The sequence below is a fragment of the Podarcis pityusensis genome (assembly GCF_964106645.2).
Source record: "Podarcis pityusensis genome assembly, chromosome: 8".
NCBI classification, from domain to species: domain Eukaryota; kingdom Metazoa; phylum Chordata; class Lepidosauria; order Squamata; family Lacertidae; genus Podarcis; species Podarcis pityusensis.
The window spans coordinates 3,440,795-3,457,126 of record NC_138033.1 but is presented as its reverse complement, the minus strand read 5'-3'; the positions used below and the strand labels follow the sequence as shown (position 1 = coordinate 3,457,126).

At 49.9% G+C, this 16,332-nt stretch overlaps 1 protein-coding gene across 3 annotated transcripts in view; it reads left to right on the top strand.

Moving 5' to 3' along the window:
- Positions 1-693: 693 nt before the first annotated feature.
- The window catches only part of ACP7 (acid phosphatase 7, tartrate resistant (putative)), a 30,262-nt gene continuing 14,623 nt past the window's right edge, over positions 694-16,332 (top strand). For 2 of the 3 annotated variants that reach the window (XM_081019041.1, XM_081019039.1), the window contains exons 1-9: positions 768-880; positions 3,971-4,249; positions 5,180-5,380; positions 7,284-7,466; positions 7,663-7,688; positions 8,466-8,563; positions 10,266-10,328; positions 12,840-12,954; positions 13,076-13,189. In XM_081019041.1, coding sequence (XP_080875167.1) covers positions 4,141-4,249; positions 5,180-5,380; positions 7,284-7,466; positions 7,663-7,688; positions 8,466-8,563; positions 10,266-10,328; positions 12,840-12,954; positions 13,076-13,189 — 909 coding nt within the window. In that variant the 5' untranslated portion in view covers positions 768-880; positions 3,971-4,140. Of the gene's footprint in view, positions 881-3,970; positions 4,250-5,179; positions 5,381-7,283; positions 7,467-7,662; positions 7,689-8,465; positions 8,564-10,265; positions 10,329-12,839; positions 12,955-13,075; positions 13,190-16,332 lie in introns of all 3 variants that reach the window. The other variant, XM_081019040.1, reaches the window with a different exon arrangement.

Genomic DNA, 16,332 nt, shown 5'->3' with positions numbered 1-16,332 from the left:
AGTGTTCTCAAAGCTACCAGCATGAGTTTGACCAAACTGCGGGAGGCAGTGGAAGACGGGAGTGCCTGGCGTGCTCTGGTCCATGGGGTCACGAAGAGTCGGACACGACTAAACGACCCAGCAACAACAACAACACAATTTGTGGACGTAATAGGCCCACACACAACACAAAACATTGTTGCTGTATGTAGTTTTTATATCTTATATTTTGGAAATGTACATCCAGGTTTTTTTCTTTAATTTTTTGGGGGGGCCCCCAAGAGAGTGGAGACCTAAGCTAGGGCTTGTTTAGCTTGCACGTAAATCCGGCACTAGCCCCCCAAAAGAGGACGTGTCCGGGATTTCCCGGGCGCTGCGCAAAGAAGCCGCCCTTTCTTTCCTCTACCTCCCCAAAAGATGCAAAGCGAGACTCAGCGACCGCAGCCGCTGTCACCTTCCATTCTGGGGGCGGGGAGGGAGACGGGGTCCGGTGCTGCCCAATCGCAGGCACTCGCGGGCCGGGCCAGCCGTGCTCCTCCTCCTGCATCGCAGGGGGGGTTGGACTAGATGACCGTAGGAGATCCCTTCCAACTCCTCTGGCTCTCGGCTCCCCCTCAATGGAGAGCGCCAAAGGCTGCGAAAAGAACCAGGAAATCCGGTGCGCGGAGGGAGGCGCTGAGCGACGCGCTCCCTTCGGGGTGGGAGGATCTTTTCCCAGAGTCCAGAGAGCAGGAGGAGATCAACCCCGGGCTTCCTTGCGATCGGAGGGACCTGCTGCTCGCCTTTGCGCGCAGAGGCGTCGGGCGAGACCCCGGTCACAGGTCAGTGCTGACAGGCGCTCTGCACACGCTCAGGAACGCCACCCCGTCCGGATTTGCGGCTTGATTTCCAGAAAGGAGAGGTGCCGGCAGTGGCGTAGCGTGGGTTGTCAGCACCCGGGGCAAGGCAAGTAATTTGCGCCCCCTAACCCATGGATTTGCGCCCCATAACCAGTGGATTTGCGCCCCCTAACCCTAACCCCCAGATGTTGCGCCCGGTGCGGCCGGCCCCCCCTGCACCGCCCACGCTACGCCACTGGGTGCCGGGGCTCAAGGCTGCCTGGGGAAGGTGGGGTCGGGGGAGATCCCATGTCTTCTGCTCCGTACGCTCCCAGATTTAGCTCGCTAACCCCGGGATACTGTGGGCTACGGGGCTTTCGTATGGGGTCGCCTAATAATAATAATAATAATAATAATAATAATATATTTATACCCTGCCCATCTGGCTGGGTTTCCCCAGCCACTCTGGGCGGCTTCCAACAGAATATCAAAATACAGTAACCTATTAAACATTAAAAGCTTCCCTAAACAGGGCTGCCTTCAGGTGTCTTCTAAAAGCCTTCTATCTGAGATGCTGGAGTGCTGCTGCCAGTCAGTGTAGGGCAGCCTTCCTCAGTCTGGGGCGGGTGGGAGTTGTGGGCTAAAACGTCCAGGGGGCACCAGGTTGGGGAAGGCCGCTGTAGACACGCCTGAGCCAGATGGGCCAGTGGTCTGATTTGGTATAACCGGCGTTTTGCCCAAAGATGCTAGGGCATCTCATGGCGTGTGTGTTTGTTGGGTTGGCGAGCTTAGTTCCCCAATTGTGCTAATGTAAGATACACAGAAGGGACTCGGGTGGCGCTGTGGGTTAAACCACAGAGCCTAGGGCTTGCCGATCAGAAGGTCGGCGGTTCGAATCCCCGTGACGGGGTGAGCTCCCGTTGCTCGGTCCCTGCTCCTGCCCACCCAGCAGTTCAAAAGCACGTCAAAGTGCAAGTAGATAAATAGGTACCGCTCCGGCGGGAAGGTAAACGGCGTTTCCGTGCGCTGCTCTGGTTCACCAGAAGCGGCTTAGTCATGCTGGCCACATGACCCGGAAGCTGTACGCTGGCTCCCTCGGCCAATAAAGCGAGATGAGCGCCACAACCCCAGAGTCGTCCGCAACTGGACCTAATGGTCAGGGGTCCCTTTACCTTTAAGATACACAATGGCCCAAGTCTATTTTGGGGTGCACACACCCCAGTTTCTTCTTTGTAGTGGGACGAAGGCTGCACACTTGAGAGTGTCTTGTGCCCCAAAGTATAACTGGGGCCAGAACAATGCCAGGACATCTTATTGGGGTCTGGGGATATGATTTTCGTTGTTGTGTATACTGTGTATATACGGACAATGACAATAAATTTATCTTATCTTATCTTATCTTATCTTATCTTATCTTATCTGGGGTGGTTCATATCCTCTTTTTGAGGGTGTAAATCCCCAGTTCCTTATTCCTGAGTCGGTGTATTGCACCTTGCCTTTGAGCTTTTGACCAGAGAGAAAGCTGTCCCTGGAAAGTGGCAGTCTCCTAATTGTTTGTGAGTTTCCTATCTTGGGGTGCAGGGATAAGTAAACTTGGATTCCTTACTCAGTCTGTTCCTTCAAATCTGCGTCCAATAAGGGGATAAGATTAATTAATTAATTTGGGGTTTAGACACATCATACCTGTTCCACATTTGTGAGAAATCCATCTTCCATTGTGATGGCAACTCAGAACTTGGAACTCCTTGCGTATTTACCACTTGCTAAAAACATTTTTGTTCAGGCTAGATATGTAAAATGTGGGCATGTGTTTGAATCTGGTTTTAGTTTCTCGTGGGTTTTAATTTCTTTTGAAAAGGTCTAGTTACTAGTTGTTTTAAACTGTTTTTATTGACAATTTTATCGTTTAATTCTCTCTATATAAAACAAATAAATGTTCACAAACTGGAACCAGGGACCAACATTAATATAGCCTTTCAGAGAACACATGACTCTTAGAAGAGGTCCCTGCCCCAAAGAGCTTAAATAGTAATTAAAAACCCCCACGACGGGAGAGATAACAAGGAGAAACCAGTAAGGCATTCTGTGATGATCTGACTTACAGGAAACGGGTCACCTGCTCTCCTCCCAGTCATTATCTGGTTGGTAAACATTTTCTAGGCGCTGCATTCACTTTAATGGCACCCTCAGCCTAGATTGGCTTTTCCCAATGGTTGGACTTCCCCCTGATTTAAATTTGGACTCTCCCTTAATAACCGAAAACCCCGCCCTGTGCTATCTTTATGAGTCAGTGTTTCGGTGTGCACTGACCAATCGTCTCGGATCCCTGATACATACAGAGACATAATGGGCACCCTCTTCTCAAGCTGGGCATTTCTGTTGCGTTCCTGCCTCAGGAGCAGCGGTTCACATTATACCTGTTGCTGAGATGCCACGGGAGAATTAATTCCATGGCAGAGAGCCTTCAAATGGTTTTCTGTTTGGGTTGGGCAGGCAGATTTCATAGAATCGTAGAGTTGGAAGGGCATCTAGTAGCCCAACCCCCTACAGTGCAGGGATCCTGCCTGCAGCTGTCCCTAGGTGAGTTCAAACCAGCAGCCTTCTGGTGAACAGCCAGCGCACTGACTCGTTGCGCCATGAGATTCCACAGACAGTAAAAGTAAAGGGACCCCTGACCATTAGGTCCAGTTGCAGCCGACTCTAGAGTTGCGGCGCTCATCTCGCTTTACTGGCCGAGGGAGCCTGCGTACAGCTTCCAGGTCATGTGGCCAGCAATACTAAGCCGCTTCTGGCGAACCAGAGCAGCGCACGGAAACGCCGTTTACCTTCCCGCCAGAGTGGTACCTATTTATCTACTTCCACTTTGACGTGCTTTCAAACTGCTAGGTTGGCAGGAGCGGGGACCGAGCAACGGGAGCTCACCCCGTCGCGGGGATTCGAACCGCCGACCTTCTGATCAGCAAGTCCTAGGCTCTGTGGTTTAACCCACAGCGCCACCCGCGTCCCTTCCACAGACAGTAGAGCTACCATAAAGCGTCCCTTTCTTCCAAGGATCAGCACCCACGGCTGGGCACCTGCGTTTTGTCTTTGCGGCTCGTCTGGCTCTTGTTGTCCGCTGGCCTCGGTTGCCCTGCAATAATCCTGGACTCTCTCTGAACTTCTTCCTCCCCCAGCCTCGGGTTCCTGAGTGCAAAGCAGCATCAGCAGTTTGCAACGGAGGACATTATAATAGCCCTGTGACTTACCAGACCGGCTTGCAGCAACCCTGCCAAGGTTTGCAGCTGGTCTGAGTTCACTTCTGAAGGATTTCAGCGGAGAGGAGATCTTGGTGGGGGTGTGCGGCATGAGTCGACTGGGGAGGCTGTTTGGCTTCCTGTGCCTGTGGCTGCCTCACCTGCAGTGCGAAGGGTTCAGCTACACCCAGCCTGAGCAGGTGCACCTGTCCTATCCAGGTGAGTTTTACGGCTAAGGGGTTTTTGTGTGTCTTCAGTCTATACCTATTTGATGATATTGGAGGATTAATATATTTATTACCCAACGTCCCAGGACAGGTCACAGCATTGAAAACAATATTATAAACAATTTAAAAGAACTTGCAAACATAAAATAAGCTAAAACAAACAAACAAAAAAATCTTTCCAGTAGCACTTTAGAGACCAGCTAAGTTTGTTATTGGTATGAGCTTTCGTGTGCATGCACACTTCTTCAGATACACTGAAACAGAAGTCACCAGACCATTATATATAGTGAGAGGGTGGGGTTTTAATTTCTTTTGAAGAGGTCTAGTTACTAGTTGTTTTAAACTGTTTTTATTGGTAATTTTATCGTTTAATTCTCTCTATATAAAACAAATAAATGTTCACAAACTAGAACCAGGGACCAAGCAACGGGAGCTCACCCCGTTACGGGGATTCGAACCACCAACCTTCTGATCAGCAAGTCCTGGGCTCTGTGGTTTAATCCACAGCGCCACCCGTGTCCCTAGTAGCACCTTAGAGACCAACTAAGTTTGTTATTGGTGTGAGCTTTCGTGTGCATGCACACTTCATCAGATAATAACAATAGCAACTTTTGATGTATTAATCACTTTCTCAACCACCATCTCAAGGATATTTACACATAAGGTAATTCGGGGCTGGAGTGGATGGGGTCTGCGTCAGGTGCCTTTGTAACTTCCTGTGCTGTAGCTTATCACGGAGAAGATGGTTTTCAATGGCTGTTGGTCATGATAGCTATGCTGTGCCTTCACTGGCAGTGGTGATCCTGTTGCTGGAAGCACCGGGAGTGGGAAAGGGTTCTTGTGCTCAGATCCTGTTTCCTTCTTTGGAAAAGGCATCTAGTTCTGATCTTCTTAACACAGCTGCCCTGTCTCTTCCCCGCAGGGGACCCCACCACCATGATGGTCACCTGGACCACCTTTGGCCCGGCAGAATCCATCGTGGAGTTTGGCCCCGATCCGGGAGAGGCCTTCACTCGCTCGGCCAGAGGAGACGCCACGCGGTTCGTGGATGGCGGGAAGCTCAGGCACACCATGTTCATCCACAGGGTCACCCTCCAGGGTCTCGTGCCAGGACAACGCTATGGTAAGGCATGCCGTCGTTCTGGAGCTGTTTGGTGAGTGGCGCCAGAGACCCGCCGAGCCTCGACCCTAGCCACCTCTCTGTTGACTGAGCTGCAGAAGTCTCTAGCAAGCAGGGTCTGGTCCCAGAAAGAGCCACGGCGGAGGCAGGGGTTAGGCCTCGGTGGTGTCCTCCACTGTCTTCCAAGACAGACAAATGCCACTATTATGCGGCGCCAGTAATGGTGCCAATTCCACCATGCGGAACATCTTCGGGAGAAGAAAAGGCTAAAGAGCAGTGCTGTTTTTCAAGAAAAAAACAGTACTGGAACTCACCACAAATGCCTCCCCTGTTCTCTTAGAACAGCAATGGCATCCACCTGAAATGTGCCGGAACTGAGTTCTAGTGAGTTCTGGCTGGAAAAAAGCCCTGCTAAGGAGCAAACCAGGTAGCGCTGTGGGTTAAACCACAGAGCCTAGGACTTGCCAATCAGAAGGTCGGCGGTTCGAATCCCCGCGACGGGGTGAGCTCCCGTTGCTCAGTCCTGGCTCCTGCCAACCTAGCAGTTGAAAAGCACATCAAAGTGCAAGTAGATAAATCTGGCAGGAAGGTAAACGACGTTTCTGTGCGCTGCTCTGGTTCGCCAGAAGCGGCTTAGTCATGCTGGCCACATGACCCGGAAGTTGTACGCCGGCTCCCTCGGCCAGTAAAGCGAGATGAGCGCCGCAACCCCAGAGTCGGTCACGACTGGACCTAATGGTCAGGGGTCCCTTTACCTTTACCTTAAGGAGCAAACCTTACATGAATCTGGATTGGAGTCCCTAAGACGGTTGGATGGTGCCTTGTACGCCTCCTTCCAGCAATTCCTGCAGTCAAGTTATTGCCGGATCTCTTGTTCTGCTTTCCTTTGGACCACATCAGTGAGGCTGAGAGCGGGATCTTGTTGTCTGGGCAGCCCAGGACCTCCAGACACACTGCCCAGGCTTGCGTCTTGGGGAGGTCACTTCGGTGCTGGTAGTGCAGCAGTTTGATTTTACCCCAAGAAGTGCGCTCTATTGTCTTTCCAGACAGATGAATGCCAACAACTACAGGGTAGGGGGTGCCGGGGGTGAGTTTGTGGAACCGAGGGGGCGGAGGCCTGAAAAGTATTTGGAAACTGCTTAGAAGGTGAGAGCCATCTGTGTACGGAGATATCCTGGGCCAGCCTTTGTTGTTGTTTTTTCCCCCAATTTTTTTTAATTGATTTTCCAAAATGATAACAAACATAACAACAAACAAGAAAAACATTACAATATCAAAAAACAAGCAGACAAACAAACATTTGTCCTGTTACAATCCCACTTTTGTTATCATTGTTGGGTGACTTCCTCAAATCCCCCTAGCTGAGTTTCCATATAGCTCATTGTAGCAGTTTTCCAACACTATTTCCATATAAGATTTACTTGTTCAATTAACATCTTTCTTTCTTTTCATTTTGACTTCTGTCCATAATATTACGCATTTGACATAATTAAATCCTAGGCCAATCTGTTACAAATATTTCTATTTAAGTTATCTTAACGTATTTAGCTAAATAGTCTTTTAATTTCTTCCGTTCCTCCTGGTGCTCCTCCTCCTCCTGGTCACGGTCTCTTCCGGTCAGGTCAGCTAGCTCCCAAAAGTCCATCATTGGGCCAGCCTTTGTCAACCCGGTGCAGATGTTCTGAAGTAGGACTCCCATCAACCCAGGGCACCAGGTTGGCAAAGGGTGTCCAGGGTCAACTCGGGTTGCTTGCAGGTGGGGTGGGAAGGGAGTCCTGCTGTCTCCCACATCACCAATGGGCACGTTTCGTTTGGGGGCAGGAAATGAATGAGATTTCAAGCGCAGCCTGTATATCCCACCTGGGAAATTATCCTGGGAGCTGATCTCTCCTGTTCTCCTTTGCAGCCTACCGCTGTGGAAGTGAACAGGGCTGGAGCAGGTCCTCTGGTTTCTGGGCCTTGCTGAACGGCACCGACTGGAGCCCCCGCTTCGCCATCTTTGGGGACATGGGCCTGGAGAACTCCCAGTCCTTGCCTCGACTGCAGCAGGAGGCCGAGATGGGCTTGTTTGATGTGGTGCTGCACGTAGGTACGATCAGAGAGGGACTAATCCCATCTGAGGATTTATCTTGGGGGGGGGGTGCGAAGCCAGCTCTCTCTATGACCCCCTTCCTGATTTGGAGGAGACGACCAGCATTTGTACTTCTTAAAAATAAAGAAGTCCCCTTTTGTCCCCTGCAAATAGCCCTTACCCTGTTTGACTCCGATCTGGTTTCCTTCCACAGGGGATTTCGCCTACGACTTGGACACGGTAAGAACTACTTAACTGTAGAATTGGGAGGGATCCAAAGGGCCATCTAGTTCACCCCCCCCCCTCCATTGCAATGCAGGAATCACAGCTAAAGAGGACTTGCTACCTTTGGGATTGGAAATGGGTGGTTTAAAAAATGTTATTTGTGTTGTTTACTTAGAGCAGTTGAATCCTGGTCAAAAAGGCTCCCAGCGTGGCTCACATAGCACCAAAGCAAGACAGTCCCTATCCACAGGCTTACAATAATAAAGAAAGTAGTAATAATAATATGACATGCAAGGGGAAAGGGATGGGGAGGGAAGAGGAAAAAACAAAACCCAGCCATCGATTCTTAAGCAGTTGTTGTGTAATGGCAGAGCTGGCCTGCCCCCACAGAGCTGATAGAGCGAGTTCTGCTTCTCACTGCTGGAATGGCTGCCCTCAGGCTGGTGCCTGTGGAGTAACCACATCAGCCTGGCTGATGCCAAAGTCTGTGTGCTCCTCTGAGCTTATGAGAAGTCAAAATCCTCTGCCAAGGCAACTCCACATGAAGCAGATTTGCACAAGTTCTTTCAGCTTGCGTTTGGCTTCCCTGTTTTGCATGACGAGGCTTACGTTGGCGTGTCAACATCAGACCTCAATTCTGTCTAGACTGGACTGTTGTGACACGCTGGAAACTTCGTGGAAACATACAGGGGTGTGGAGCGTTGGTGTAGAGTCCTTGTGGGTAGCTCTGTCTGTGCTTTGGGGAGCCAGACCCTTCCCCTCACCCCAAGCTTGCTTTTCCCTGTCTTGCAGGACAATGCCTACGTTGGAGATGCCTTCATGAGGAAGATTGAGCCTGTGGCCGCCTTCGTGCCATACATGACTTGCCCTGGGAATCACGAAGAAAAATAGTGAGTAGAAACCGGCTAACTGAGAATAAACTGGTTTTAGCAGGCGCTTAAAAGAGTACAGTGGTACCTCGAGTTAAGTACTCAATTCGTTCTGGAGGTCCGTTCTTAACCTAAAACTGTTCTTAACCACTTTAGCTAATGGGGCCTCCCGCTGCCACCACATGATTTCTGTTCTCATCCTGAAGCAAAGTTCTTAACCTGAAGCACTATTTCTGGGTTAGCGGAGTCTGTAACCTGAAGCGTATGTAACCTGAAGTGTATCTAACCCAAGGTACCACTGTACATTGAAGGCACATTCTGGATGTCAGAAGGCAGGGCACTTCAAAGATTGAGTTCTTACAGGTGTGGAACAGGTGCATCAGGAAGATTTTGGGCATCACATGGCAGGACAGAGTCTCAAACAAAGATGTGCTCCCCCAAGTCCACCTTCCCACCAAGCATGTCTGCACTCCTGCCTCAGTGACGTCTACGCTGGCTTGGCCATTTCCACAGAATCGAAGATGGCAGGAGCCCCAAGGACGTGCTCTTTGGGGAGTCGGCTTCCGGCATCAGACCAACTTTGAGCTACAAAGATAATAATAATAATAATAATAAATTTTATTTATACCCCGCCCTCCCCAGCCAAGACCGGGCTCAGGGCGGCTAACACCAGGTATAAAAACAATTGATTAAAATACAGCTTAAAAACTAGATTAAAGTACGACATTAAAATGCAGCCTCATTTCAGTAGAAACTTTTTGGGGATGAAAACGTCAAATCTTCACCAAGGCCAACTATCCAGACTGGTCCTACATGGGCCAGAAAAAAGCCAGGGAAGTCCCCAAATAGGAGTTCCATCACAGAAGGAGAAAGGAAAGAGGGGGAGGGGATCAAGTTGATTCCAAGCCGAAGGCCAGGCGGAACAACTCTGTCTTACAGGCCCTGCGGAAAGAAATCAGATCCTGCAGGGCCCTGGTCTCATGTGACAGAGCGTTCCACCAGGCTGGAACCAGTGTTGAGAAGGCCCTGGCTCTGGTTGAGGCTAATCTGGCTTCCTTAGGTCCCGGGACCTCTAGGGTGTTGCTGTTTATGGACCTTAAGGTCCTCCGTGGGGCATACCGGGAGAGGCGGTCCCGTAGTCTGCCAACATGACACAAAGGCTGGCAATGTCAGTCCCGCTGTGTGGGAATCCCTTGCAGGTGACCACTGTGACTGGAGACAGACGGTCAGGTTGTACATCCAACAGCAGTGACCAGAAGAGGAATGACCACTGGGAGGAGGGCAAAGAGAAGAAACGCCATGGTGCACCTGCAGACCCTTTCATCTGCCCCAGCTGCAGCAAAACATGTCTCTCCCATATTGGCCTCAGCTGCAACTGTCCTAACAGCTTGACCTTGCCCCCAAAGATGCACTCCTCCGCTGTCTTCCAAGACAGACAAATGCCACTATTATGTGGCACCAGTAATGGTGCCAATTCCACCGATCAAAGCGATCTCACAGGTAAAATGGTGCCAAGTTGCTCAGGGCTTTATGTACAAATAGCAACCCAGTATCAAACTGGCAACCGGCACAGATCCCCGAGCACAGGAGTTACATGACGACAGATGGGTGAGGATATAAATAATAAATTTATTATTATTATTACATATAAACTTCAAAATGGAGGGCAGGGGCTGAGACGTCCCTCTCCCCCCGTGACTTTCTCCCTCGCTTCCTCTTTCAGCAACTTCTCCAACTACCGCTTCCGCTTCAACATGCCCGGTGACACGGAGAGCCTCTGGTACAGGTGGGTGTCGTCTAGCCCAGGCCAAGCGGCCGGATTTCCTGCTCGTTGGTGGCCGTCTTGCAAAATGCCGAAGAGGTGGCTTGTCACTAGAGCCATCTGGATAATGTGTGCCTTTATGCTGATTTGCGTAAAATGCAAGCTTCCTGAAAAAAAGGGCCTATTGCAGAAGCCACCACCGTTACCTTGAGGGCATCACTGGCCATGCCCGGGAGAGCTCAGGGGTTCACAAGGTGAGTGGCAGCGCCCTCTGCAGAGGAGGTGGTATTCCCCAGGGGTCCCTAAGGGGGGGGGGTGTTTGCTGAAGGTGTAAACGACTCTCAGACTCTGAAAAGCTGGTATCACGGGACCAAGTTCACCCGTTGGGTGAATTAATTAAACTAAATAGTTTTAATTGGATTTTGATTAAACGGGCAATTAATTGTTCCTGGCTTGAATTTTATTGTGTCACTATCTTCCTTAGTGGGTCTTGCAAAGTGCTATTCTGAACAGTGCTTTTCATAGAGTAGAGGGCACTGGGGATGAGTTTATGGAACTGCAGGGGCAGGGACCCAAAAAAGTTTGAGAACCTCACAGCTTCTCAATCCTAGAATTGTAGGAAGGGACCCCTGGGGGTCATCCAGTCCAGCCCCCTGCAATGCAGGAATCTCACCTCAAGCATCCATGACAGAGGGTCATCCAACCTCTGCTTTAAAACCTCCATGGAAGGAGAGTCTAGCAGTTTCCAAGGGAGTCCGTTCCCCTCTCAAACTGCTCTTACTCACAGAAAGTTCTTCCTGATGTTCAGGCGGAATCTCCCTTCTTGTAACTTGGAGCCATTGCTTCGGGTCAATGACTCGATGCTGGGTAAATCAGCTGGAAGAATTTGGAGCGTCTCCCCGGAGCAATTGGCTGCTTTTAACACAAGCCAAACTGGGTGCACAGGAGCGTAGAGGAGAGGGGGCTGTGAGCCGCCCAGCCTGGTGCATTCTAGGCATAGCTGTCATGCGTCCCTTATTTGGCGGGACAGTCCCTTATCCCAGCGCCATGTCCTGCTGCTGTCCCTTATTGATGATGTCCCTTAAATAAGCTACTGAAGGTAATGGGGCCCTTTCTATGTCCAGCTGTCCTTTGTCAACAACAAATTGTTGCTGGTTTTTTGTGTTGAATATATGCTATATGGTAATTTATGGACCTAATAGGTATCTAAAGCCATTTGCACGCGACAAAATATGTATTTTATCAAAGTAATTGTTGATCCCTTATTTTTGAGGCTGCTGGTCCCTTATTTTTGAGGCTGCTGGTCCCTTATTTTTGAGGCTGCTGGTCCCTTATTTTCAAATCTGTAAGTTGACAGCTATGATTCTAGGGCTGGGCCTTGCCATCTTGAAGTGTGACACTCCTAATAATAATAATAATAATAATAATAATAGTTTATTATTTATACCCCGCCCATCTGGCTGGGGTTCCCCAGCCACTGGGCAGCTCCCAACAGAATATTAAAAACACGATAAAACATCAAAGATTAAAAACTTCCCTAAGCAGGGCTGCCTTCAGATGTCTTCTAAACATTAGGTACAGTGGTACCTCGGGTTACAGACGCTTCGGGTTACGTGTTTTCAGGTTGTGGACCGCGGGAAACCCGGAAGTACCGGGTTACTTCTGGGTTTCACCGCTTGTGCATGCGCAGAAGCGACGCTGCAGGTTATGAACGCTGCGGGTTGTGGATGTGCCTCCATCGTGGATTACGTCCGCAACCTGAGGTTCCACTGTGGTTGTTTAATTCCTTGACCTCTGACGGGAGGGCGTTCCACAGGACGGGCGCCACCACTGAGAAGGCCCTGTGCCTGGTTCCCTATAACCTCACTTTTCGCAGCGAGGGAACCGCCAGAAGGCCCTCGGAGCTGGATCTCAGTGTCTGGGCTGAACGATGGGGGTGGAGACGCTCCTTCAAATATACAGGGTCCATATTCCTAACTTCCTGTGTAGAGGCAATTATTTTCAGGGGGAAGCATTCACCTCTCTCCCCCCCCCCCCACCATAGCCTGAAGTGGTACAGTTCATGAAAAAAGCCCTAAAATACAGTAATGCATCAGACATTAAAAGCTTCCCTAAACAGGGCTGCCTTCAGATGTCTTCTGAAAGTCTGGTAGTTGTTCTTCTCTTTGACATCTGGTGGGAGGGCGTTCCACAGGGCGGGTGCCACTACCGAGAAGGCCCTCTGCCTGGTTCCCTGTAACTTGGCTTCTTGTAGGGAGGGAGCCGCCAGAAGGCCCTCAGCGCTGGACCTCAGTGTCCGGGCTGACCAATGGGGGTGGAGACGCTCCTTTGGGTATACTGGGCCTTTGAGGCCATTTAGGGCTTTAAAGGTCAGCACCAACCCTTTGAATTGTGGTCGGAAACGTACTGGGAGCCAATGTAGCTCTTTCAGGACCGGTGTTATGGGGTCTCGGCGGCTTCTCCCAGTCATTCCTTACAGAGTGAGGCTTGTTGCTCTTCCCTGGGGTCCCCTGACTGCTCATCTTTTCCCCTCAGCTGGGACATTGGACCTGCCCACATCATTTCCTTCTCCACCGAGGTCTACTTCTTCTTGAAATATGGACAGCAGCTCGTGGCAGAGCAATTTCAGTGGCTGGAGAAGGACCTGCAGGTGAGGAGCAGACCCTTGTTTTTGAGGGGGTGAGGGGGGAAGGGGGAAAGTGGCAGCTTGCCTCTGGAAAGGTTGGCGTCCCCCCACTCACTGCTGACGGCTGCCTTTCCCTCTCTGGCAGGAGGCGAACCAGCCTGAACGGCGCAAGGAACGCCCCTGGATCATTACCATGGGGCACCGGCCCATGTACTGCTCCAACAACGACCAGGATGACTGTACGCTGTACGAGAGCATTGTAAGTGAGAGGAAGGAATCAGAGAATCGTAGGTGTAGAATCGACACCAAGGGTCATCTAGTCCAACCCCAGGCAATGCAGGAATCCCTGGCAGATGGCTACGCAACTTCTGCTAACACTCTCCAACCAAGGAGAGTCCCTTCCACCTTCTGAGGGAGTCCTTTCCACTGTCAAACAGCTCTTACTGCCAGGAAGTTCTTCCTAAACTATAATGCGAATCTTCTTGCTTGTCATTTGAATCCGTTGGTTCGAGTCCTACCCTCTGGAGTAGCAGAAAACAAGCTGACTCCCTCTTCCTTGTGACAGCCCTTCAGATCTTCTTCTCTGGCGATCCCTCGTAGCCGAGTTGTCTTCCATAAACACGGCCTTAACAGTGAGTCCGTAAGTGATTGTGGAGGCCAGTTCTGGATCCACACGTCCTTCCACAGTGGGGACATTGGTTTCCTGGTGGGAGTTGATCACGGTGTGGATTTGCCAAGCGTGCCTTCCTCTTAGCACGTTTCTCCCTTGCGTCCTGAGTTCGAGTGTCTTCAAAGCCCAGGACACCTTTGGTAAAGGCTGTTCTCCAACTGGAGCGCTCGCAGGCCAATGTTTCCCAATTGTTGGTGCTTATACTACATTTTTTAGATTTGCCTTGAGAGTGTCTTTAAACCTCTTTTGTTGACCACCAGCATTACGTTTTCCATTTTTAAGTTTGGAATAGAGTAGATGCTTTGGAAGACGATCATCAGGCACCCGCACAACACGACCAGTCCAGCGAAGCTGATGTTGAAAAATCATTGCTTCAACACCGGTGATCTTTGCTTCTTCCAGTACACTGGCATTAGTTCACCTGTCTTCCCAACTGATGTGTAAAATTTTTCGGAGACACCGTTGATGGAATCTTTTGAGGAGTTGGTCTCCTCTTCTCCAGGCTAAACATACCCAGCTCCTTCAACCGTTCCTGGTTTGGTTTCCAGACCCTTGATCATCTTGGTCGCCCTCCTCTGCAAACCTTCCAGCTTGTCAATATCCTCCTTAAACAGGGGGGTTTATGCCATGTCCCATAGGCTGTACCGATTCACAGAGCATACAGTGTAGAAAAAGGGCTTTTCATGCTTGGCACAACTAATTCCATTTGACCCAGATACTAGGAAAAGGCAGGAGGCTGTGGAAGGAAGGAAGCCCCTTCCGCTCCTAAGATTTTACTAGGCATTAGTTCCCACACTGTCAAGCCTATCTTTGCCACCATGAGGGCTAGAAATTTGTTTTTTGGCTTATTAAAATGAGAGCTCAGATTTTTTGGAAGATGGGTTCTCCGCTCAGTACCACATCCTGTCTTCTGCAGAACGGAGGTGGGGATGTATTCTACTAGTAGTAATAATAATAATAATAATTAATAATAATTTTTATTTATACCCCGCCCTCCCCAGCCAGAGCTGGGCTCAGGGCGGCTAACACCAATAAAGTCCCAGTAAAAACATAATAGGGGGGAAAGAAAAAGAAAAAAACCCAATTTAAAATACAGGTTAAAATGCAATTTAAAATGCAGCCTCATTTTAAAAGTAGCTGATAAATCAAGACCATAAGGGGAGGTAAACATAAGGGTCAGACTGAGTCCAAACCAAAGGCCAGGCGGAACAACTCTGTCTTGCAGGCCCTGCGGAAAGATGTCAAGTCCCGCAGGGCCCTGGTCTCTTGGGACAGAGCGTTCCACCAAGTCGGGGCCAGTACTGAAAAGGCCCTGGCCCTAGTTGAGACCAGTCTAACCACCTTGCGATCTGGGACCTCCAAAATGTTATTTGTGGACCTTAAGGTCCTCTGCGGGGCATACCAGGAGAGGCGGTCCTGTAGGTACGAGAGTCCTAGGCTGCATAGAGCTTTAAAGGTCAAAACTAGCACCTTAAAGCTGACCATGTACTCCACTGGGAGCCAGTGCAGCTAGTAAAGCACTGGATGAATGTGATCCCGCGGCCAGGACCCCATAAGGAGTCTCGCCGCGGCATTCTGCACCTGCTGGAGTTTTGGGGCCACCTTCAAGGGCAGCCCCGTGTAGAGCAAGTTACAATAATCAAGCAATTATTATACAATAATCCCTAAGAACCTGGGAAGAGCCTACTGGATCAGGCCAGTAGCCCATCTAGTTCCCATAGGGGAAGAGTAGACCGTGAACACAAGAGTGACTCTCTCCTCCTGGGGTTTCCAGAAACAGGCGTTCAGAAGCGTTGCTGCCTCAGATTGTGGAGGACGGACCATAGCCATTGTGGTAGGAGCCACTGAAAGCGTTCCCCTCCATGAATTTGTCTTATCCCTCTTTTAAAGCTGTCGAGGTTGGTGGCCATTGCTGCCTCCTGTGCCAGGGAGTTCCACAGTGTAATAGGAAAAAAACTGCTCCCTTATGGGGTATTCCAGGGCCTGTATAGAGTCCTTAAGTGGGTTACCTATCGGTAGGAGAAAATAACAGAGGCCAACCAGAGAAGACTGAGAAGCAAAGCGGCTAGTAAGCCTGGTCTTTATTCAAGGAACTGTTGCAACAGGGTCCCCACTCATTCCCCCCCGCAAAAAACATACATACAGTGGTACCTCGGGTTACATACGCTTCAGGTTACAAACACTTCAGGTTACAGACTCCGCTAACCCAGAAATAGTACCTCGGGTTAAGAACTTTGCTTCAGGTTGAGAACAGAAATCGTGTTCCGGCGGCGCGGCAGCAGCGGGAGGCCCCATTAGCTAAAGTGGTGCTTCAGGTTAAGAACAGTTTCAGGTTAAGAATGGACCTCCAGAACGAATTAAATACTTAACCCGAGGTACCACTGTACATCACAGAAGAAGGCAGTCTACCTGATAATGGTCACTGATTGCATTACATGGGCAGTCTGGCCATTCTTTTGTGAGGGTAAATACTTTAGTTCCTGAATCCAGGTCACAGGCTCACCCTATTCATACACAAATACTCCCTTAAGACAGGATTTTCAAGCAAAAAGACAATGGGAAGACTTTCCCCATTTGCCTCCCTTCTTGCAGAGGAATATCTGATGTCATTGGGAGAGTCAGAATGGCTTCAGGGTTGCTCTCCCGTGCTAGTTGAGACACGTGGTTCATATATTTAGATAGGTGTTCATTTATGAATATTTATTCTATATTTGAGACCTTAAAATTTTTAT